Here is a 25,449-nt window from a genome sequence, read left to right on the forward strand (position 1 = left end):
AATATAAAGATTCTTCTGAATACTTATGGGCATTAACAAGTGTTGTATTTCAGTAAATGTGTAGTTATTCAAAATGAAGACTCACGTGTTTTTAGTGTATAACAAATAGCACCATCCTGAACAGAACTGCATTTTTCATGTCTCCAAATTCCATTTGGATCCAAGACAACACAATTTCCTTCAGATATTTTATCTTTCCATGGAATGTAGTCAAATGCACTGCCATCAGACCATTCAAAGTTTGACTCTTTTCCCTATTTGAAGAATAATAGAGGAAAAACTGATTCCAGATATATGAATAAAAAATGCACTAACACATCTATACAATGGAATACTGTGCACCTGTTAGGAGAGATGAAGTCATGAAATTTGCTTGTTAGTGGATGGACACGGAGAGTATTATGCTAAGTGTAATGAGTCAGAAAGATAGGGACAGACGTAGAAGGACTGCATTCATTTGTGGAATATAAAATAACATAATATGAGACTAGCACTCACGGACAGTAGACACAAGGGTCAGGGAGATTGCTCCATAATTGGAAACCTGTCTCATGAGCTGGGGGAGAAGGCAGTTGGAATAGAGAAGGGATCACTAAGAAAATGATGGTTGGAGGAATCATTTGGGGTGGGAGGTGTGTGCTGAAAGATAAAGGACCAAACATGATAACCTCTCAGTATCTGTATTGCAAACCATAATGCCCAAAAGTAGAGAGAGAGTATGGGGAAAACTGTCTGCTACGGATACAGAGGGAGGGTTGGAGTGGTGGTATACAGGGGACATTGGTGGTGGAGAATATGCACTGGTGGAGGGATGGGTGTTTGATCATTGTATGATTGAAAATCATACACTCAAATATGAAAGCTTTGTAACTGTATCTCAAGATGATTCAATTAAAAAAACTACCAACAAAGAACATTTGTATTTTAAGAAATATTAGAATGCCAATTACATACGTAGATCTATTTGCAGGATCTTTTAGTTATAATTTTAGGCATTGAGATTTCAGGCAAAAAATACTCCAGCATCACACACTCCACCAGAGTCCTTCCCTCCACCAGTGTCCCAGTGTCCACCCGGTGTCCACCCCACCCTCCATCTCCCCATCACCCACTATGGTAAAACCTCCTCCTTAAGACCACTTTTCAGTTTCTGTTACCACTGGGAATTTATTTCCTGACTATGTTTCTCTGTATCACGGGAATTCACTTTTTTATATACTCAATTGAGACATTTGATCGGGCACAATTCAAGTAGGACTGTAAATTTAGAGACAGAATTATTCAATTCTCTAAATTTACACTATTGTTTATGGAACACCAATAGCATGAGTTTATATAATACTTGAAATTAAATGATGTGCAAATGACTTCCATTTGTCACAGTTATAGATCTACTACCCAACCTTCATTTTATACTAAATGTTGTTTTGTTGTTGTTGTTGTTGTTTTAGTTCTATAGTTTTTGTGGTGTGGATGTCTGGATACCTTTTCTGATAACTGAGAAGTCATCTAGCAGCAAGAGCTCGAGCAAGAAAATACTTCCCAAGAAACTCAAAAAGGAAGATTACTTTTTAATTTTTCTTTTTTTATAATCAGAATTTACCATCCTTTTTAACTTTCCCCCCCTCCATTTTGTTTTAAGACTATTTAAATTTAGCTTTTAATTTGAATCTCAATAGAGGTCCATTTTTATATATGCAACATGACTATATATGTGAATATACAAATTAATTGCATTCAAACTGAGACACAAAAGACATTTTTACTAGCATAAGCACAAAATTAATCTCAAATAATGCTAACTTGTAAGTAAAAATGGGAAGAAAACATATATTTATTAATGCTAACACTTTTATTTAACACTTAATACATAAATGGAAGACCTAATACTAATAAACCAAGCTATTAGTATAAGAACTCAGAGGTTTTTATTGATTCTATGCTATTCCTTTTCACTCTCTTTTCAATTGGTCTGAACCAAATATTTTAAAGAAAAAAAGAGGAAGAAGAAAATGGTGCCTGCCATATTAGAAGCTGGTTAAGGGTGGCAGGAGGGAAACTGGGAAAATTTGATGAAGGGAAGTGAACGCAATTGAAGGGACTGGTGTTGAAACATTGTATTCCTGGAATTCAACCATGAATAACTTTGTAACTGTGTACTTCACAATAGTTCAATAAGAAAAAAACTCCCAAATATGTTACAGGAGTAGTGTACATATATTAATCTACTAGGTTCTTAGGATGGCCTGGTATTGTGCAGTACAAAGCTGTCTAGGTCATTTGCCATAGTGCACTACTCAAGAATAATTTTCTTTCTCAAATGTTTATTTTGTTGTTACTGTGTCTGGCATATCGGATACTCTTGGTAGCTTGCCGGGCTCTCCGAGAGGGGCGGAGGAATCGAACTCGGGTCGGCCATGTTGGCCGCTTGTAAGGCGAACGCCCTACCCGCTGTGCTATCGGGCTGGAGCGATAGCACAGCGGGTAGGGCGTTCGCCTTACACGCGGCCAACATGGCCGACCCGAGTTCGATTCCTCCGCCCCTCTCGGAGAGCCCGGCAAGCTACCGAGAGTATTCGATATGCCAGACACAGTAACAACAAAGTCTCCAATGGAGACGTTACTGGGCCCGCTCGAGCAAATCGACGATCAACGGGAGGGCCTTTACCTTTTACCTAAATGTTTATTTTATTTTTGTGTTTATTTTATGAGTACTACCCAATAGTACTCAGAGCTTATTTCTGGCTCTGTGTTAGTAAAAACTCTTGGGGTATTTGGGGGACACTGCAGTGTTGAGATGAACTGAGATTGGTTTGCATAAAGGCATGCTATCACCGCAGGCCACAATTATGGTTTTCTATTTGTTGTGAAAAGATAAGAAATATATTTAAGCATTTTAAAAATGAACTAAACAAATTAGTCCCGGAACTTGATCTGATATTACACTTCAGATTATTATCTTGTGCTCAAATTTCCAACAGCTAAAAAAACAAATCTGAAAAATTTTTAGAAACAAAAAAGACTTACATCATGACTTGAGAGCCCAACCCACAGTGGATATCCATCACGTTTTGCAATATCTTCTAGGAAGAGCTGGCCTTTTTGGTCATGAACACTTGCTAAATGACCTCCATTTTGATAACATGTTTGTAATGCTTCATACCATGTTAACTTTTTTTGAATAACATTATAAATAACATCTTCATATGGAATAAACTGTGGCAGAGTAGTATTATATTCTTCCTTGTAGTCAACTATAATATCAAAATTTAAAATATTAGTAATTACAGTTATTAAAATCAATATATTGCATAAGATTGGATTTTTCAAAAGTTATAAATGATTGGACTTCTTTTTAAAAGGGAAGGTCAAATTCTTTATTCTTTATTGATATAGCATATATATAAATTCTTAATATTATAATGTTTTGGTGATTAAATAAAACCAAAATCATTGTTTTTATCTAAAGAGCTCACTTTTATTTTTTTGGCTACACCTGGCAATGCTCAGGGCTTACACCCGGCTCTGTTCTCAGGATCACTCCTGGCAGGTTCAGGGAACCATATGGAATGCTCAAACCTGGACTGGCTGTTTGTGAGGCAAATGCCCTACGCATATTGCTCTGGCTCCAGAGCTCACTTATTAGTTGGGAACAGAAAACAGCACTTTAATGGAAGGGAAAGAATGAACTACTGACATATTCAGGACTCACCGAGAAGATTCTTCTGAATTAAAAGAGCCAGAGAGCCTATTGGGTAACTAGGTCTTCTAAATTTAGAACACATAAGATTAAGACTTAAATAAGGTAACAGGGAAAAGACTATTGAAAACACACTTATAATAACAACAAAACCACTAATACAAGGGTATTTCAAAGGGACATTGGAGCCAAATGAAATAGCTCCCAATGATCAAAACTGAAACAATTTAAGCAGTGTAATAAATAACATTGCATTATAACCTAAAGTATAAAAGACATAACCATGAGCTCATACTTATGTAATAATGATTGAATATATTTTAAAACTTGGGAGAATAGACAGTTGTGTTCAATAAAATTCCAAATAATTTATATATTTATTTTTCCCATTCAGGACAACTCTGTATTATCTAAGTGTGGATTGAGCAGTGACTTTATGTCCTTATAAGAATACAGTATGAAAAATGAAAAAGGAGTAACTTCATAGTGAAGTAAGCTAATAGACATTACCTTGAACCATGTGATAAAGATTAAAATCAACAGTAATAAGTGATGTGATATCTTCCATATGATATCAATTCTGTCGATTTCCCTCAAACCCTTATTCCAGAACCCCAATTTAATAATGAGAAAAAAACAACATGGTCAATCTAAATTTTACAAATATATGACCAGTGTTTTTACAAAACTGTCAAGGTCATGAAAATTAAAAATAAAGCCTTAATAATAACATTGAGGCTATGAGCTTTGTGTCAGTAGAGAAGCCTCAAACATTTAAGCTATAAGCTTTTTTTTGAGGGGGGGACTGGGGACATACTAAATAGTGCTCAGGGTTTAATCCTGGTTGTGTTCTCAGGGATCACTCTTGAATTCAACCTTAAACTGGGTTGAATTCAACCTTAACTCTAAGTTAAGGATCCGACCTTAACTGACCTTACCAGGTTCTAGGGAGTGAACCCAGGTCAGTTTTGTACAAGGTGCAAGGTAAGTAGCTTATTCTCTTCAGGCCCTGCTATGAGCCTTTTAAAGGCTGACATATTTAAAAACCGATTTAAGTAATTAGACAATATTGAAAGATATTCATTTTTTTTAACTGAGGATACCAAAAATCTACCCAAGTACACTTTGTTATGTATAAAGATATACAACAAGGTATATGTTTTTATATATAACATTTATGTGTTAATGTATTTTATATGTAACATTTATGTGTCAATATCTTAATGTTCAACCAGTATTTACCTCTAATGCACTCCATTTTTTCATTATTCCTGTTTTTATTAATCACTTTTACTTCTTCAACTATTTAATCCAATATTAAATAATCTAGGAATAACCTACACAAAATAAATAACGCAAAGTGGGATGGAGATGTGACTCAGTGGCACAGCAGCTGCTTTGCATGCTTTGAGATTGATCTCTACCACCATTCTGCATGCCAGGTGAGATCCCTACAGATAGGATCACTGGTGACATAGCAAAAGTGTGTGATCTACTCCACAATCAAGGGTATGCAAGAACTACAAGTAAAGTGCAACCTCCCCCACAAGCACTTCAACTAGGTGTAAGAACCTCGTCACTGCAACAACTAAGAGAAGGGGAAGGCCTAAATAACAGTAAGGAATTTAAACATTAGTGTACTTACCCATTTCAATCTTACAAGCAAGAATGCTATGCTGTTGAAAATACAGCGTTTCTTCAATAACATTAAAGGGCTGAATATCCCACAAGCCTTCGGTATTCAAGCCAGCAAAGAACTTGTTATTCTTTATATCTGGTCTCCCTCTTTTCCAGTTTGTATATGACAGCCTGGTCTTGTCAGTCCACATAAGGGAATTACCTAAAGGAAAGATTTTTTTCTATGCATAGAGATTAAATCAAGAACTAAATTACAGTTGTGAGGTTAATACCCAAACTCAGCTATGGTTTTTCTATTTCCTCACCATCTAAAGGTTGCATGTGGTTAACCTGACATTGCATATGGTACTCTAAGCTTTACCAGGAGTGAATAACTGAACACAGAGCTAGGCGTAAGTATTTATAACTGCCATGTGTGGCCCCAAACCAACCCTCCTCAACAAAAGTGGTATGTCCATACTCATATATCACGATCATGACCATCCTGTTATTCGTCGATTGCCTCGAGCAGGCCTCAGTAACGTCTCCTTCATCCTAGCCGTGAGATTTTTTAAAAAGTGCCATATTCAAGGCTCTTTCAGGGTTAGAAGAATGAGACCCATCATTGTTACTGGTATTTGGCATATTGGGTACACCATGGGGAGTTTGCCAGACTCTGCCGTGTGTCAGGTTACTTTTGGTAGCCTGCCAATTTGTCCAAAGTAGGAATGAGATAATAAGATGTCGCACGCTTCTGGGAACTGGGTTTTATAGTCTCTGAGTCTTGGCCGCTGATGGGATTACACGGCGCCAGGGGGCCAGTTGGTGGGTGTGACCTCCGCCTACTGGAATTTGGAGGATCTGGGTGGAGGATGCTCAGCCCTGATCCGAGTAGGCTTGGAGATCTCAGCCCGGGGACCCGCGTGCCTTTGTTCCTCTGCCGGTACCTTCATGAGTGCGGAGAGTGGTCTCAGAATGGTGGTGGCTGGTTCTAGGGGTTTTTGGCTGCCGGAGCCCTGGTCGGGGTGGGGAGGGAAACTCAACCTGCTCCCCTCCAAGGGGCCCCGGCGAGGATAGCCAGGTGCGGGGGCAAGAGACTCTGTGCTGTTCTCTTCCAGGAGCTGGGTTTTATAGTCTCTGAGTCTTGGCCGTTGATGGGATTACACAGAGCCAGGGGGCCCCTTGGAGGGGAGCGGGTTGAGTTTCCCTCCCCGCCCCAACCAGGGCTCCAGCAGCCAAAGACCTTCAGAACCAGCCACCACCATGCTGAGACCACTCTCCGCACACATGAAGGTACCGGCAGAGGAACAAAGGCACGTGGGTACCGGGACTGAGATCTCCAAGCCTACTTGGATCGGGGCTGAGCATCCTCCACCCAGATCCTCCATATTCTAGTAGGCGGGGATCACACACTCATATATAAATCAGTATATACTGATAGGAGGTTTAGGACTATATGCATAAACTTTGAAACCATTATGTGAATTAGAAATCAATCACAGCCCCCCCCCCCCCAATTATGTATGGCTCAATCCCCACTGCTGCAAAAAATAACAAATTGTATATCACTTATATGAAATATCCAGAATAGTGAATCTGTAGAGACAAAAAGTAGGTTAGTGGCACTTGAAAGTTGGGAGATGGGATAGGAAATGAGAAGGTATGTCTCATGAGGATAGTATTTGTTTTTGTAGAAGTGATGGTCGCATATTTCTATGAGTACACTCAAAGTCAGTTAAATTGTGAATAAACAATAAATGGCTAAATTGTGAGGTATGTAATATATATCTCAACAAAACTGTCAGAAAGTTTGAAATTATGAGAAATTAAGAGAAATTAAGAGAAATATTGAAATTATGAACTGTTATGAAGAGTCATAGTCCACCCAGATCCTCCATCTTCCAGAATATAGGCATTACACCCACCAACTGCCCCTTGCACCATGTAATCCCATCAACGGCCAAGACCCAGCGACTATAAAACCCTGCTCCCGGAGGTGCATGGCTGCGACATCTTATTATCTAGTTCTTACTCTGGAGAACCTGGCAGGTTACTGAAAGTATCCTGCCCACATGGCAGAGTCTGGCAAACTCCCCGTGGCGTATTCAATATGCCAACAACCAGTAACAATGATGGGTCTCGTTCTCCTGGCCCTGAAAGAGCCTCAAATGCGGTACTTTTTAAAATCTCAGGGCCTGGACGAAGGAGATGTTACTGGAGTCTGCTCAAGGCAATCGATAAACAATAGGATGACAGTATACAGTGATACAGTGATGAAGAGTCATATCACTTACAGATAGATTATACAGGTTGTATATAGGTTATCACCTATATATACCTTGTTGTCCTGATTACTTCCACCTTCTTTTGAATCTCTTACATCAATATGCCTAAATATTTAATTCTAGAACTGTTACAAGGAAGCACTGTGTTGTGTGCATGTTGCACTTTTTGCTTCTTTATAGTCATAATAAAACAATAAATGTAAATTAATTAATAAACACTATGTTTATACTAAACTTATTTGCTGCTTGAAATGTTCTATATATATATCACAAACTTTTATAAAGAAGATGATTCAAAGGAATTCTACAGTTAGGTGAGCTTTAGAGAAGTGCTTTCTAGAACACAGAATATATCTTGTTCTATAATATGAGACTGACACCCAAAGACAGTAGAGACAAGGGCAAGTAATATTGCTCCATATTTGGAAGCCTGCCACAGGAGCTGGGGGAGGTGACAGCTGGAAAGGGAAGGGATTGCTAAGTCAATGATGGTCGGAGGAATTGTTTGGGATAGGAGATGTGTGCTGAAAGTAGATAAAGGACCAAATGTGATAACCTCTCATTATCTGTACTGCAAACCATAATGCCCATATGTAGAAAGAGAGTCAGAGGGAAAGTGTCTGCCATAGAGGTAGTGGGAGGTGTGGGATGGGGTGTGGGGAGTGGTAGGGATACTGGGGACATTGGTGGTGGAAAATGTAGGCTGGTGGAGGGATGCGTGTTGGATCTTTGTATGTCTGAAACTCCAATATGAAAGCTTTCTAGCTGTATCTCAGGGTGATTCAATAAAAAAAAGAAAGTATCTTGTTCTTTTGTCTTATTTAAAAAAAACCCTTAATTTTAAGATTATATTTATATTTTTTAGGTCACACCTGTGGTGCTCTGGGATTAAATACTATTTTGGATACTGAAGTAATGAAACAATGAATGTAAATTAACTTAATAAGCGCTATATTTACACTAAATTTGTTGTTTATCCATGAACTGGAGCAAGGAAGGCTTCAAGTTTTGGGAAAACTGGTTGGCCACATGCAACAAAATGAAAGTGGTAACATAGGGTCCTCTCACCAACTATCTAACCTAGTTGGTCTGGAGTTATTGGAAGTGATCCCTGGGCACCCTGAGTAGGACTTAGGTGACTCTGTCCCCCAAATCAAATCACAACTGTCCTGGTAATGTATATAAATTATGCTAAGGACACAATTAAATTGTGTATATTTAATAAAGACACTTTAAAAATCGATAAAGAAGTAGTTTTGAATATAGTATGGATATAAGTAGGGAAAATAAGTATATTTAGAACTTACTTTCATAAGTGAGACCTAACAGGACCCATGAAGCCATATAATTGAAGTGTAGAAGTTGTTCAAGAACAAAATTATTCTCATTTTCATCTCGAATACTCAGAATATGTGATTTGGGATCTATTAAAGAAAAAGAGAGTCACAAATTTATACAACTACTTATCACTTGTTCAACTTACTTAAAACTTAATTATCAAATTAATTTACAATTAGCTACACACAGTTACTTAATTTAAATTATGATGTGTTCGGCAGATTTGGAGTAGTGTATGATGCTTCTCAGTCTTGTTCTAAGAACCCTTCTTTGTATAATATCTTTCTAGACTAGTATTCTAGAGAGCACAATTTGGGGAATAATTATTTGATATTTTCTATAGAAAATTTACAAAAAATTCAAAGGTTTGTGGTTTAGAAATAACAAATTTTAGGTGGATCTCATAGGAAATATCTATAGAATATTAAGAAATGAAAATGTGAAATGTGCATTTCTTTCAAGCAGGACTGTTTCTTTGTGATTTATCTATGCTTTTAACCACTCAGACAAACCTAGTTTCTCTTTGCCCATAGCCAAACTTGGCTTGATACGCAGTCCTTTGATATGCAGTCTACAGTAATTCCTGTTTTTTAAAAAAGTAGAATTCATTTTGTTGTTTAAAATATGCAAAAATGTAATGAGTTCTGCAATGAGCAGGTTATTGCTGAACCACCCATTTTAATTAAACACAAATTTCAACACCTAAACATTGATAATGTAAAATCAGGAGACATATTTTTGAAATCCTGTTACCAGCAAATTGGAAACAATTATAATACATTGAGCTGAACTTTTTAAAATGAGCATAATACATTATATAATAGCAATAAAATATACATACTCAATTTCTGGCATTTAGAGTGAACTTCCTCTTGTGTTATTGTTGTGTGTCTATTCTTTGTAATCAGGAAATTGTAACAACTATTCTGAAATGGTATCCATGGAGTATTTAGAACAGGAGACGGACATTGAATGTTGTAAGTGGGTTTGACCTCTTTTGCAGTCTCATCTAGAAAAAAGAATTAATGGAAAGAATCCTTATTTCAGGTATAAATGTTAAATCCTGTTCATAGTAATTATACTTGATTTATAGGACATATCCAGGAAGTCAGGAAATAATAGCTTAGCAATGCGTGCTCTGTTTATATTAAAATATAGTGTGACCTATTAACTGGCTTTCATAGGAAGGAAATTATCACAATTTTCTTTTCCTTGCTTCAGACTGAGTAGGAAAATATAAAAATCAATAATATCAGTTTAAATGCATTTTCTGTCTTCCTTCCCCATTATTGAACATCAAAGAAAAACTATACATCCATTAATAACAGGCACCAATATATCACTCAAAAAATCAAGTTTCTTATTTCTTCTCTAATTTTAAAGCAAAATTTAAATGAATTAATAATTTAGATGAATTACTGCTTTAGTTACAAAAAGTAGTTTAAAACCTATTACTTAGAAAACTCTATGGGTTCCCACATTTTATGAGAAGGCTACACAATATAGAGCTAAAATATTATAATACTCTATTAGAAACAAAACTGATTTAACATAAATAGCAGAGACTATTCATATTTCTGCAACTCACAGTTCTATCTGTGAAGCAGTGTTTAGTTTCTGCTACAAAATGTGGATTTCCTAGTGGTTCTAAAACCACTTTCCTCTGATTGGGCTGGAGATAAGCACCTGACTCAAACTCAGTCCATTAGATTCTCTCTCTGTGAAATATGATCTCAGAATTAGTTAATTTGACTTCCACTGTGGTTATAACTAGAAGCTGGAGAGTCCTCACATTTCAACACAAAAAGAAAGAAGCAGAAATCATATAAAGAGAAAAAGGCAGGTCCATAGACAGATACAGAGAGGATAGGTAAAGAGAGATTATCTTTGGGCTCTTGAATCTCATTCAGCTCTTTACTGTCATTTCTCATGAGCCTGAACTCTCTTTTGAGGGTGTAAAGGGGAGGGACTCAAAAGCAGTGCTCAGGGGATTTGGGGACTATTACTGGCAATACTCAGCCAACTGGGTTTTATGGTTCAATGCTAGAGCCTGGTGATGAGGGAATGCTTGATTCCAGCAACGCAGGGGGCCACCAGCACTATACTCTATGGTGCTCGGTGGAGCATGTGGTACAGAGATCAAACACAGGTTTTTGCACAAAGCATGTACCTCTAAGCGAATTGCCCAGCTCTCCACAGCTATTTTTATCTATAGCAATGTGGACCAAAAACTGAAAAAAAAAAAAGAGCAAGAACAAGATAAAAATAGCACTGTAGCACTGTTCTCCCGTTGTTCATCGATTTGCTGGAGTGGGCACCAATAACATCTCCATTGTGAGACTTGTTACTGTTTCTGGCATATTGAATATGTCACGGGTAGCTTGCCAGGCTTTCTGTGCAGGAGGAATATTCTCGGTAGCTTGACAGGTTCTCCAAGAGGGGCGGAGGAATCGAACCCAGGTCAGCTGCTTGCAAGGCAAATGCTCTACCTGCTATGCTATCACTCTGGCCCGAGATAAAAATATAAATGCAAAATGTATATAGATGAAGGTATTAGGGTCTTTAAAGTTTCAATAATCATCTTCAGCTGGCTAAAAAATAAACATTTCAAAAGTGACATTACTGAAAATATTTAACATGCAGTTAATTGAATACATATTGTAAAAAGGGCAATTTTGATTTCTTAACAATTTTAAAATTGAATTAAAATATTTCTCCAAAATTCTATTCATGAGACTGATAATAATATACAAATTAAAATATTTGAAATAAACATACTTCCTGGATAGTAGCAAATAGCACCCGGTTGATAAACATCGCACTCTGCTGTTTTCCAGAATCCATCTGTGTCTAACACTACACAAGCTTCAAGTTGCTCATTATTATCATCCCAGCGACTAAACTGAAGATGTTTTCCATCTGACCAATGAAAATTGAGTTCATCCTATAAGGAACAGACATACATTTCAAGTCACAATATTTCATTTATTAGTATGTATTTTTGACCCTCATGGTCAGCCTAATAATTTTCACTTTACCACATATTTAACACACACTTATAAGCACTGTGTGCTGGACATTGTTCTAAGTATTCTACAAATATTATCATGGGGCCAGAGAGACAATACAGGACGTAAGGCACTTGCCTTTAAGATAACTAATCCTGATTAAAATCCTCAGCACCACATATGGTCTCCATGAGCACTTGCCTGGGGTAACTTCTGAGCACTGAGCAAGAAATATTCCCTGAGCACTGCAGGATATGGCCCCCAAACAAACAAACAAACAAAAAAACCCAGAAAAAATACTTCATTTAATCCTCATAACAGTAAGAGATAGTTATTATTATTATGTTTATTTTACAGATGAAGAAACTGAAGCCATGTAGTATGGAATAAGTGACACAATATAACCTTCATTGCTGGGATTCTTATCCAAGCCACTAGGCCTAGTGTTCTTTAGTTATGTCCTCACACATAACTAAAACTGTTAGTTGCTGGAAATCAGAAAGCTAAAATGGAGTAAAGACCATCAAGTTAGAGACAATATGGTTCAGTGGAAAGAAGATGGGCTTCAAATCTAAGATACCTAGTTTTAAATTCTGCTTCAGTCATTTATGAGTCTTTCTTTTTTTATGAGTTTTATCCTGCCAAGTTTTCATCTCCTTACCCACTAAATGGATGTCACTGAACCTCATGAGGCCAGAATAAATTTGACAACATGTGCAAAACACATAAGTTGTGGCTACCTGTACATTAGAAGAGCTACATAAATCTCAGTGCCCTTCCTCTTCATCCTGCATCTCACCCTGCTGCTTTCACGTGTCTTTGAGAAGCTTATTCATGCATGATATATATTCTGTGCGTTGTAAGTCTGTGACCACCTATCTTAACATCTTAACATGGGCTTGACCACCCAAAGAACATATGAAAGCTTTACATAGAAGATGGATTGTAAAGTACAGGTCTGAGCAGCCCCTTGATGTTACTAGAGCGGCAGGTCTGTTCTCCAGGTGCTAGAGCCATGCTTCTCTGGTCCTAGCTGACTAAGGGACATCAGTGTTTCTGGGAATCATTCTTCCAGTTTCCAGACCTTTCTGACTTCTTCAACTTCTATGTAATTTCACTTTCACTTACTTGAATGCTCTACAGTCAACACTCTAGATTAGAGTCTAAGACTTTAAAGAACTGCTATATCTCAGATACTGAAAACATTCTGTTAGTCTCACATTTTTCTGCATAAATTTGGGGGAAAGCCTCTAAAGGGTCTCTTAGCTCTTGAAATGTTTACTTTTCCCCAACTCTGCCTAGCATATTTTTTTCTTAAGTCAAAATCTATTACTGTTACTACTGTATTTAAAACCTAATACCTTCCCATTGATTTTAATTTGTTTATTTAACTCTTTCTGTTCCAAAGATTTAAGGCAGCTTATGTGGGTACTCTCTGTCTCTCTCTCTTTCTCTCACTCACTCTCCTTCCCCCTTCCCCACATTGAGAATGGTTGGGGAACCATGTGATGGAGGGGATTGAACCCAGGGTTCCCTAAGCAAAACATGCATTCCAATCCTTTGAACTGTCTCCCTATCCCTAAAACTGCTTTTGAAGAAACAAAATAAACATAATAAATGGCGACAGAGAATATGTTCAAATGAAAAATGGAAGGAAAAATGAAAATAGGTTAAGGGGCAAGATCTAAATTATTAAGTGGGGGAGATGTCACAGAAGAGTATGATGCTAATTGTGCACAATGTAAGTACATTTTAAATGAGCTGATATTTTAAAGCAGTTGATGCTGTGAATGTAGGTAAGTAACTCAATCATATTGGTGATTTGGCTTGATTTGGGAGTATATTTTGGGATAAACAGAGACTCGAAGTGAGCATTCTTTAAGATATGCATAGAAGCATACACATCACTACTTCTTTAAACTGAGATTCTGAAGATTACTAGTGGCAATGAAAATAAGATTTGCCCATGGTAATATATTGTAGGTTTTCTCATTCATTCTCCAGTTCAACTCTGTTTAATTTTCAATTGTGGACAAAATTATCTCCATTCACATTTTCTTAAACCAAGTGCATGTTACTACAATACATATATAACTTAGGTTTACTTAGTACAGCAACGGACTCTTCCTTGTTTGCTATTAATCATATCTCTCTGAGACTGGATTAGAAACAATGATCTAGGAGTCATTTATCTAACTAATAAGTCTACATTGCACAAGTCAAGTTCACAAAACATTCCTGTAACTGGCACCCCTCACACAGTGCCAAATGTGTATAGCCTTAGATAGCTTATCAATCAATGTCTTCATATAATTTTTTCTAACCTTATGACTTGTATAAAAATATTTGCTTACCCTATGTATTTTTTGTTTGTTTTGTGGGCCATACCTGTAGGTGCTCAGGGCTTATTTTTGGCTATGTGCTCAGGGATCATTCCTGACAGGTTTTAGGGGATCCTACGGGGTGCCAGCAACTGAACCCAGGTTGGACCCATGCAAGGCTGTACTAATAATCCAAACAAATAAAGAAATCAGATAATCTAAGTGAGAATATTATATTTAAGCTCTCAAATTAGCAAGAATATTTTAAGAATGATGCTCATTTGAAGTGATATAGTAGAGAAGCTAAACTGTCTTTGTGGATTCTTGGATCTGGATTCAAATGCTGATTGTGAGACTGCTGGCTATATATGACTGTGATGAACTTGAATAAAGACAAGTAACAGAACTTCTATTTAGTTTTAAATGTGACATTTAGCCTTATATCATACCTTTTGATATATCTCAGCATGCAGGATGTCAAATTATTGTACAGAAGGCTTAGAAAAGAAGCAAAAGGCATCCTATAATGCTGAGAGGAACTCTTCAGATTCATTTTTAAAAAACCAACCAGCACACACACACATACACACACATACACACACACACACACACACACACACACACGTTCTCTATATCTATCCAGGACTGGGACTTGATATGTAGTGAAACACTATTCTAATCTCTTTGTAGAGTGGCTTAATTTCACTCTGCTGATTCTGAAAGGGCATTAATCATAGAATTTTACACCTGCCCAACTCCATATACTTAAAAAATTTTTCCTCCTCTTTTTGATGGCTAAAGGAACATAGAAGCTCCTGATTATAGCTCAGTCTTTGATTCAAATAAATATAAGGAATTGCTCAACTACATATGTCCATTGAACTTTTTCTTAATAATAAGAAATCAAGTCTTTCAATTGTGGAAAGATCACTGCCATTAAAAATTATTCAATTCATGAAATTTATTCAGTGGAATTTTTAAGTTTTCTGATCTTAGGTTTCTTTTAGTTTGATATGAGAGGTTCTATGCATATAAAAAATGTTTCATTCTGGGCTGGAACAATAGTACAATGGGTAGGACATTTTCCTTGCATGTAGTCAAATGTGGTTCAATTCCTGGTATTCCATATGGTTGCCCTAGCACTGTCAAGAGTAATTCCTCTGTGCAGAGGCAGGAATAACCTCTAAGCATTGGCAGGCATGCAACCCCACCAAAATAAATAAATAAATAAATAAATAAATAAATAAAGAAATGTCATATTCCATTATCCAACTATAGCAGTTGCAACACCTGCCCTGAAAACTTACATCTTGACTGGAGAGTCCAATCCATAAAGAGGAGTTATGCTGGATGGCCTGCACAGTTAGGAATGCCTGCTGGTAAGGGTCTGTGATGCTAACCAGTTGCATATTTGCTTTGTGACACTCAGTCAGAGCATCAAACCAAGTCAGATTCTTCAGGATTATTTTATACAGATTATTGAGATACTTTATAGTTTCTGAAGCATTCTTCAAGGTCTGTATGTCTTCCATTTCTGTACATAAAAAACAGAGCAACACAAAAACCGTCAAATCATAGAACTTTTGCCAAATTTCTCCCCATATTTTTAATTTACCTTAGAAATTATTTGTCTACTTATTAAGAGTGGAAGAAATGAGCATATTTTGGCATCTGAACAATAGTAGAGTATGTAAGATGCTTGCCTTGCAAGCAGCCAACCTGGATTTAATCCTCAGTACTTCATATAATTCCTGGAGTTCTGCCGGGAATGATCTCTGCGTGCAGGGCCAGGAATAAGTCCTACACACTGCCAGATGTGGCCCCCAAACAGAAAAAAAACATGAAGAAACAGGTATATTTTGTAATATATCTTGTGTCAAATGAATGGTTTTCTAAAATTGGAGCAAAACTCTGTTTTAAGTTGATCAAATTTATGAAGGGAAAAGATACAAACAAAAAAAAAAACCTACAAAAAGGTTACCAAATCAGGATGGGGTCAAATGTCTTCTCTGAACTGCTTCAACAAGTGAATGTGTTAGGTGTTTGCTTACAAAAATTTTATCCTGGACAGCTCTTATGAAAAAATGTAAAAAGCCTTACATAAGAGGTAAATTGTATTTGAATTATTGCTAAACACTACTTTTCTGAACAAGCCAGTTACAAAAAGCTGATAAAAATGAAAAGACCACTCAGTTAAAAAAAAAAGTTCTTTAAAAGCACATGGAAAATCTATTTAAGATTCTAACTGTATAACAAAGGTTTAAAAACTGATTTGTTTAAAATGCACTGAGATCCATAAAAATATTTTTATTGAAAACATGGATGATTCAAATTATATATGTGTGTGTACATGTATATTGTTTTGTATTATTTTATTTTGGGTGCCATAGCCAGCAATTCTCAGAAGTTAGTACTGGCTCTGCACTCAGGAATTACTCCTGTTGGGCATGAGGGACCATCTCGGGTATCGGGAATTAAACCCAGGTTGGCCAGATGCTAGGCAAATGCCCTACACATTATACTATCACTCCAGCTCCTTTATTTATATATTTTATTTTTTATCTGAAATACAGAATATGTTTATAAAGTGACACATCCTTTTTTACTTCTAAGTTTAATAACTAACATTCATGCGCTGAGGAGATGGCTCAAGGTCTGGAGCACATGCTGCTCAGGCAGAATCCCAGGTTTCATTTCTGGAACCACGTAGTTTCTGGAGCACTACTGCAAGCAACTGTGTGTGGCCCCAAACCAAACCCAAACAACAATTCTATGCTAGACTATATTAAAAACTTCAAGTTTTTCTTCCTTTTACCATGATCGTCGATTTGCTCGAGCGGGCCCAGTAACGTCTCCATTGGAGACTTTGTTGTTACTGTGTCTGGCATATCGAATACTCTCGGTAGCTTGCCGGGCTCTCCGAGAGGGGCGGAGGAATCGAACTCGGGTCGGCCATGTTGGCCGCTTGTAAGGCGAACGCCCTACCCGCTGTGCTATCGCTCCAGCCCTATTACCATGATATAAAGTCATAATAAAAATTTTCATATATGTTTATAAAATTTATATTCATAAGTAACACAAGTCAACCATAACTTATTACCAGTAGACAACTACTATTGACAAATTTCATTTGAAGCTTAATTTTGATACTTTATTAAGCATAGTGCTGGTCCTTAAAAAAATAGCATTCTGTTTCAGATCATCTGGTTCACTAAGTCAAAATAGATTTATTCAACTGAAGTTTTAAGGTACATGATTGTGAGTTAATATTCACCCTTTTTTTAAAAAAAATATTGAATCACCATGAAAAAGTTACAAGCTTTCATGTTTGGGTTACAACCACACAACGATCAAATACCCATCCCTTCACCAGTGCACATTCCCCACCACCAATCTCCCCAGTACAACCCCCTTCCCCACCCTCCCCCTGCCTCCATGGAAGAAAATATTCCCCATACTCTCTCTCTACTTTTGGGCATTATGGTTTGCAATACAGAAACTGAGAGGTAATCATGTTTGGTCCATTATCTACTTTCGGCACACATCTCCCATCCCGACTGATTCCTCCAGCCATCATTTTCTTAGTGATCCCTTCTCTATTCCATCTGCCTTCTCTCCTCTGCTCATGAGGCATGCTATTATTCATTCTTAAGCTTTTATTAAAAAGTAAGATATATATATATATATACACATACACATAAGTAGCAGCATAAAGTCCTAGTTACCTACATAATAATCCATACCTGAATATTTCTGACAGAGAAACAGAGTATGGTGTTCACTGCAGGCAGTAAAATTCCATGTTCCAATAAAACGTGACTTTGGGATGTTGACCATCATTGCACAGTGGTAGTGGGAATCTTCATCGAAAATCTAAGCAAATATATAGAAAAAATCATGAAGCTAATAGTTTGAAGACCTTATTAAGAAAACGTTATTTTCTTTATAATTGAATTTTTCCTCCTGTAAACATTCTATACAGGAGCTGATCATGAAGTTACAAAGTAAATTCTGATATATTTCCAAAGCTACAGGAACAGATAATTAACTTCAGATGTTAGAAAAGAAAATGGGAGTGTGGTTGATAAACATATCTTTAAAATAAATTGCTAGAAGACTAAAATATAATCATGCAACAATGGACAGTTAAAACAAAAATTTAAAAAACAGTGATTACTAATTTATTTAACATATCTAAACTTTTAATTTTAGTTAATTCATTCAAATATTTTATTTGGTTTGAGGTTATAACCGGCAGTGCTTATAAACTGGTCCCAGTTTGTTACTCAGAGAACCATATGTTGGGGATCTAATCTGTACCTCCTGTGTGCAAAACATGTGCTCAGTCCTGTGAGCCATCTCCCTGGCACCACAGATATACATAAACTTTTATAATGATAAAATGTAAGGTAAAGGTAAAGGCCCTCCCGTTGATCGTCGATTTGCTCGAGCGGGCCCAGTAACGTCTCCATTGGAGACTTTGTTGTTACTGTGTCTGGCATATCGAATACTCTCGGTAGCTTGCCGGGCTCTCCGAGAGGGGCGGAGGAATCGAACTCGGGTCGGCCATGTTGGCCGCTTGTAAGGCGAACGCCCTACCGCTGTGCTATCGCGCCAGCCAGGTGCTCGCTTCGGCAGCACATATACTAAAATTGGAACGATGATAAAATGTGTACCTCACAATTGACAATTCACATATGATAGATAATTCACATACTATATAATAGAAATGAAAACATTAATCTACTTAGATTTCAATTATATGAGACATAAAAATTTACTCTACATGTATCAGCTCTGTATCTTTCTGTTATTTTTGGAACATATCACACTTAGAAATAGAGGTTCTGACTGGGAGCTACAGATTAAAATTAAAAAAAAAAAACCGACATGTACACTTACAGTGAGCTATGCTGATCGGGTGTCTGCACTAAGTTCGGCATTAATATGGTGACCCTCCGGGAGCGGAGGACCACCAGGTTGCCTAAGGAGGGGTGAACCAGTCTAGGTCGGAAAATATAAAATACAAGCAAAAATTGTACACAATGATATTTGTTGCAACAACTTGGTTGCAATACTGTATGTATCAAGAAATACTGTGCAACCGTTTAATACACTTATGAAGGGGACAGGGAGATAGCTCATTGGTCAGGAGAACTTGCTAAAACCCTGAGTTGGAAAGTCCAGTACCTCACTGCTCTCTGGCTGTGGTGCTGGAAGACCTCAAGTATTGTAAGATGGCCCTGATTGTCTGAGTGGCTTGAGAAGTTCTAAATTCTTGGACCCTAGCATCAAACCCTCCGGCCAAATTGTCCAAATATTGCCAGAATGTCCGCTGGGACTCTGAGCACTGCTTGAGAGGCCATATTCCATAAAAAGCTTCTAGAGTATATATTTTTATGGCATAAGAAACCATTTGTAGTATCATTCTAAGTGAGAAAAAACAAAGCACTACAGTGTACACACACACACACACACACACACACACACACACACTAAAACCTTCTCTATATAGAAACAAAAAGCTCTTGAAAAAAAAGAAAAATGACCAAATACAGTGGTTTCCTAAACAGGGTTCAAGTATGGTTTGAGACTCATTCATAAATTAGCTTAGTGACTTGACTCAAATTTGCAGTAGTGAAACAGGGTAGGATACCAAATTTAGTCTAGACTATGCTAGACTAAAGAGAACAGGTTAGGCTAGACGAGAGTGGAACAGAAAGAAAATATTAGTGTGTATAAGTTGTAAGGCTAAGTGGTGTTTCCTGAAACTCTTGTTTTAATTCAACATTATATAAATATATATGTAAATATATATGTATATGTATGTATATAATTGGGGATTGGACCCAGGTCAGTCACATGAAAGGCAATATACTACCTGCTATACTATCTCTCTAACCCTCAATTTATTTATTTATATATTTATCTGTGAACTGGACAGTGACTTACCTGTATTTCTGTGAGGCATGGTTAAAAGTTTTGGAGCTAAGGATGCGGGGGAGGGGGTGGGGAGAGATAGAGGGGAGGAGAGAGATAGAGTGAGAGACAGAGAGAGAGAGAGGAGAGAGAGAGAGAGGAGAGAGAGAGTACTCCAAGGGGTGGAGCTCATGACCTATGGCCCAATCCTGGGTTCTGAATGATTGCCCCTCCAAGACCACTGGGTTCAATCCTGGTGGCACCCTGTGGTTCCTCACTGCTGGGCTATATCACCGGGAAGTGGACTCTAGGTCCACAAGTACTACTGGGGAAGCCCCTGTCAAAATGAGAAAAGCTGCTAGCCTAAGTATAGCATATGGAATCAGGGAGAATAAGATACTTTTCTTTATTGTGATCACTCTTCTATAACTCACAAATTTTCTACTTTGGGTGGTGGGGGAGAAGTTTTGGACCACATTCAGTGGTATACAAGTCTTACTTCTGGTTTTGTGCTCAGAGATCATTCCTTGTAGTGGTCTGAGGACCATATGAAGTATCAGGGAATGAATACGGGTCAGCCATAAGAAAAGCAAACACCTTTCCTCCTGTACTAGCTCGCTGGCCCACAAGTTTTCTATAAATAAATATTATTTTGTTTGTTAATCTGTATGTAATTATATATGAGTCAGAGTTCTTTTAGCCATCAACAATGAGCAAAGTAACACTATCAGGAATATAAGTTAATTTCTGTGTACTATATATTTTTCATTTTGATTTTAATGTTAATTTCTTAATCTTTGCCTTTTGTACAAAAGGTTGCTGGTATTCAGCAAGTATGGAGGACTGCAATATCATGATATAGGACAACCACAATTAATATAAAACCATACCTTTTCATTTAGTTCTTACGGAAAAATGATCATTGCTGACCAATTTTGCACCTTTTTTTGCCTCAGGAGACAGAAGAATTGACAGCTCCTGATAATCCTTAAATGTTGAGCAATGAGCTTTTCTTTGCAAAATATATAAACTTACTTGATGATTATATAACACTGTGAGATGAGTGCTGTGGAGACTGATGCTTCTATTAATAAAAACATGGAAATATCTAAAGACTGGAGGAATCTGGTTGCTATTCTATCTTTTCCTCCTAAGGTTGAGTTATTGAGATTTAATTCATATATGATGTAATTCACCCAGAAGGCATACATTCCATGGTTTTAGTGTGTTTGCAGAGTTATGAAACCATTAACTGCAATCAATTTTAGAACATATTCACCACACCCCCCAAAACCTGAAACCCCATCCCCTTTAACCCTCATCCCCAATGCTTCCATCCTTCTTAGTCTCTGGCAACCACTAATATACTCATAAAATAGGACCTTGTTCTTAATCCAATGACTTGTGGAAGCCTTGGGTACTCTACAGAGATATCTGGAGTACTGATTCATAAACACTTACATTTGTTGGTAGTTTCAGCCACCGACCAACCAATAACGGGTTAAAGTTACTGTATGTTAGCTCTTGATTATCTGTCCATCTGTTTATCTTTTCATAAGCAGTCCAGCGCAAACCAATCCATAAAGTTGTTTCCATACCAGGAAGTAAGTGTGTAATAAAATCTTTCAGAAAGATATTTTAAAAAACAGTGGATTAGAATATTACATGAGACTCAAGTGTGCATTGATGAAAATTACTAATTTCATCAGTAATAATCAAATAATCACTAATAATCAAATAATAATAATCAAATTACACCCTCTGCTATACAGTTGTCCCCTTTGTCCCAGTTTATCCACCCTCTTTCTCTCTTCCCTTCTGGTAATCACTAGTTGATCTTACAGTTTAAAGGTTTTCTTTTTATGTAGTTCACATATTATTTTCTCTATATAGCACATGAGAGAGAAAATGAAGGCGTTTTGGAAGCACTGACTTACTCAAATTAATTTATTTATTAAAAATGTCACTGAATATATAACTCCTGCTTTTCTAACAAGATTGCATTTTTCTACTCTGTAATAAGTAGTTTAATAAGGTTATTTTTATGTTAATTTTACACAGTGCCTCCAACTAACTTGGTCCCCAGACCAGAATAAAACATGTTTCCCAAATGACACTGCTACCTTGCTCTCTCTGGCTCAACACTGAAGGAAGGGTCCCACCATACGACTGGCAAACATCACTTGCTTGAGTAAATGTCAAAGTCTTGGGTTTGATCTTTAGAAAACACTGCAAACAAAGAACATATATTAAAGCTTAAGAATGCAACACAGAAAAGCTTACAACTTTGTTGGAGTGTATTATTTTTCAGAATGTGACATGGAAATTTATACAGTGAATATAGGTCTATCCTCTCAAATAACTAAACTCTAGTTGTCAAATTATTTTTATACTATATGCTAAATATTTCACAGAAAGTCAAATAACTTTACCTATAAAGTTAGATAATGGCAGCATTTTAAAAAAATTTATTTATTTATTTATTTAGGAGAACTGCTATTTATTCAGCCACTGATTAGCTGATTGAATTGGGCATGAACTCCACCTTTATTTTTTTTAATTGTATTTATTTTTTTCTTTTTATATTTATTTATTGAATCACTGTGGGAAAAGTTACTAAGCTTTCAGGTTTAATTCTCAGTCATACAATGATCAAACACCTTTTCCTTCACCAGTACTCATTTTTCACCACTAAGAACCCCAGTATACCCCACTCCCACCCCTACAAATGCCTGTGAGGCAGATGATTTCTACTTAGCTTTTCTCTACATTGATTACATTCATTATTTCAACAAAAGATGCATCATTATAGCTTAGAATTTCCGACAAAACATTCAGAATTGTTGAAAAGGCATTGTGAAATATTTTGTTTTCTATAGCTGGTTATGAGAATCATGTAATGTCACGCAGCCACGACTTTGGATTTCTGCAAAGAGCCAGATAATTTCGAGATTGGTTTCTGTGTGTCTGGTGTTATGGCCATGCCGGAGAGCCGCCCGTGGGGGGTAACTCGTGATCTTGGTAGGGTGTGAAGGATGTGTTGGTACCGCCCCCCCTTACCATGAGACTGCAGTTTTCCAGTCTTGTACCTGACTTTCCTATAAGCTCTGAGGCGGCGGCCACCTTGCTGCCAGGGGGGAAAAAGGTGGAAAGGAGCAACACCCTTTCCCTCCTGGGGAGGCATGGCGCCATAGTTTAATGCATGGTCCATTCACTTTTCTTCTGCAAGCTGCTGGGCTCTAGACTAAGTCCTTTTGCCTCTGGAGTCATGGCCGCCGTGCCAGACAGCTGCTCGTGGGGGGCAACTCATGACATCGATAGGGCTTGAAGGATGAGTCGTTACCGTCCCCATTTCCATGAGCTGCAGTTGCCCCTTCACCGCCGGTTCATACCTGGCTTTCCAATAAGCTCTGAGCTGGCGGCCACCTTGTATCCATTCCAGATGCACTTCTGCCAAAAGCCACTGGGTTTCAAGATTTGTTTCTGAGTCTCCGGTATCATGGCCATTAATCAGCTTGATCAGGAGCCAGAGAAGCCATTTGTAGGAGGCGACTCGGGGTCTCGTTGGGATGGGGAGAAAGAATCGGCTCCACCCCCATGTGCTGAGGCCCTGTGTGTCTCGTCACTGCAGGTCCAAACCTGACTGTCCTGTGGCCTCTGTAGGATGGTGGTCACCAGGCCGCCAGGGGGAACAGGCCAAGGCACTAAACCTATTCCACCTGGAGTGGCCCAGCGCCAGTAACCTACTACAGGAACAGGACGCATTTCTGCCAAAAGCCTTTGGGTTCTGAGATTCACTTCTGAGTCTCTGGGATCATGGCTATTTAGCAGTTCGATCAGGAACCAGAGAGGCCATGCCTCCAATTATATAGCTGAGCTGGAGGTGGCTTGTGGGTGTGTCTCCCACATACCTAACTTTTGGCAGTTTACTTTCTTGGTAAACTTTGCCCCGAGTTTTTGGGATCTGGCCAAAGGCACAGCAGCAATTTTGGGGTATCTGAAAGTCTGACATTGCCATCAGTCTGCTGATACACTCACCTCACAGGTACAGAATGACCGACCTACTGGTGGCACCATACCCCCATGTTTTTTTTTTTTCTTTTTATTAGTGAAACACCATGAAGTACGTTTGTAGATTTACAATTTTTTGTGCTTGGGTTTCGATTATACAATGATCAAATGCCCATCCCTCCATCAGTGCCCACTTTCCACCACCATGGATAATATCCCTCCTACCTCCCCCCCCCATCCCACCCTGCCTCTGTGGCAGGGCATTCCCTTTTGTTCTCTCTCTCCTTTTGGGTGTTGTGGTCTGCAAAAGAGGCATTGAGTGGCAAACATGTTCAGTCCATAGTCTACTTTCCATGTTGTTGTTTTTTAAAAAGCTTCCTTACTGGGACCCTTAGACTGTGTGGTGGTCAGGATCATCTTAGCACACACTTGTTCCACCAAGTATTAAGTTTAGGATCTCATACTTGTCCTGGGTACTTTGTAAGCCAGTGAGTCAGCTTCTGTGCCATTTCTCGCTGGAAATTTCTTTTTATTTCTTTATTTTAAGTCACATCCAGTAGTGCTCAGGAATTATTTCTCTCTCTCTTCAGGGATTACTCCTGGCAAGGTTCAGGAGACCATAAGGGATGCTGGGGATCAAACCCAAGTTGCCTGCATGCAAAGCCAAATGCTCTTCCTGCTATACTATTGCTCTGGCTCTTGTTTTTCCTTTCAGAATATCGTTGACGTTAAATGACTTAGATGTTATACCTTTAGTAATAAAACTTTACAATAGATGTTTTTCAGACATAAAACCTCATTATAAAGACATTGTGAGACTTGCAAACTAATCCCAGTCTATTAATCTTCAATGAGACAGACAGAAAACAGCACTTTCCAAGTCTATTTTATCATAAATCCCTCTTTGGAGAAAAGATCAGCAATTAACACCTTGCTGGCATATGTGCAGCTTCCAAAAATAATTTTGGAAATGCTGATCTAATAGGTGGGTACTATTTATTTTTCTCATTAGTAAATATATTAGTCAGAAAATAATGCAACGAAGGCACCATGACTACTTAATGTAGAAAGTAAAGTTTACTGATAAATCATCTCCAGTGGACCTTAAGTGTCAGCACCAATAGAATAGAATATAGCAACAATAGTATATAATTTTATATTATCTATTATATAGCAATAATAGAATAAGAACAAGTTACCAATGGAAATAGAAACAGAGAACATGAGAACTGATCTTTAGCAGGAAGACT

The 25,449-nt window shown here is 37.7% G+C and overlaps 1 protein-coding gene across 2 annotated transcripts in view; it reads right to left on the reverse strand.

Annotated features, from left to right (window-relative positions):
* LY75 (lymphocyte antigen 75) overlaps positions 1-25,449 on the reverse strand; it is a 164,398-nt gene that overhangs the window by 67,185 nt on the left and 71,764 nt on the right. For both annotated transcript variants that reach the window (XM_056110351.1, XM_056110352.1), the window contains exons 22-31: positions 22,312-22,417; positions 21,650-21,810; positions 18,013-18,142; positions 15,577-15,803; positions 11,719-11,884; positions 9,782-9,949; positions 8,910-9,026; positions 5,346-5,540; positions 3,028-3,254; positions 86-254 (exon numbers count right to left, since the gene is read on the reverse strand). In XM_056110351.1, the coding sequence (XP_055966326.1) occupies positions 86-254; positions 3,028-3,254; positions 5,346-5,540; positions 8,910-9,026; positions 9,782-9,949; positions 11,719-11,884; positions 15,577-15,803; positions 18,013-18,142; positions 21,650-21,810; positions 22,312-22,417 (1,666 nt within the window). The remainder of the gene's footprint in view (positions 1-85; positions 255-3,027; positions 3,255-5,345; positions 5,541-8,909; positions 9,027-9,781; positions 9,950-11,718; positions 11,885-15,576; positions 15,804-18,012; positions 18,143-21,649; positions 21,811-22,311; positions 22,418-25,449) is intronic.

The sequence above is a fragment of the Sorex fumeus genome, unplaced genomic scaffold, assembly GCF_029834395.1.
Source record: "Sorex fumeus unplaced genomic scaffold, SorFum_2.1 ptg000009l, whole genome shotgun sequence".
Classification (NCBI taxonomy): Eukaryota; Metazoa; Chordata; class Mammalia; order Eulipotyphla; family Soricidae; genus Sorex; species Sorex fumeus.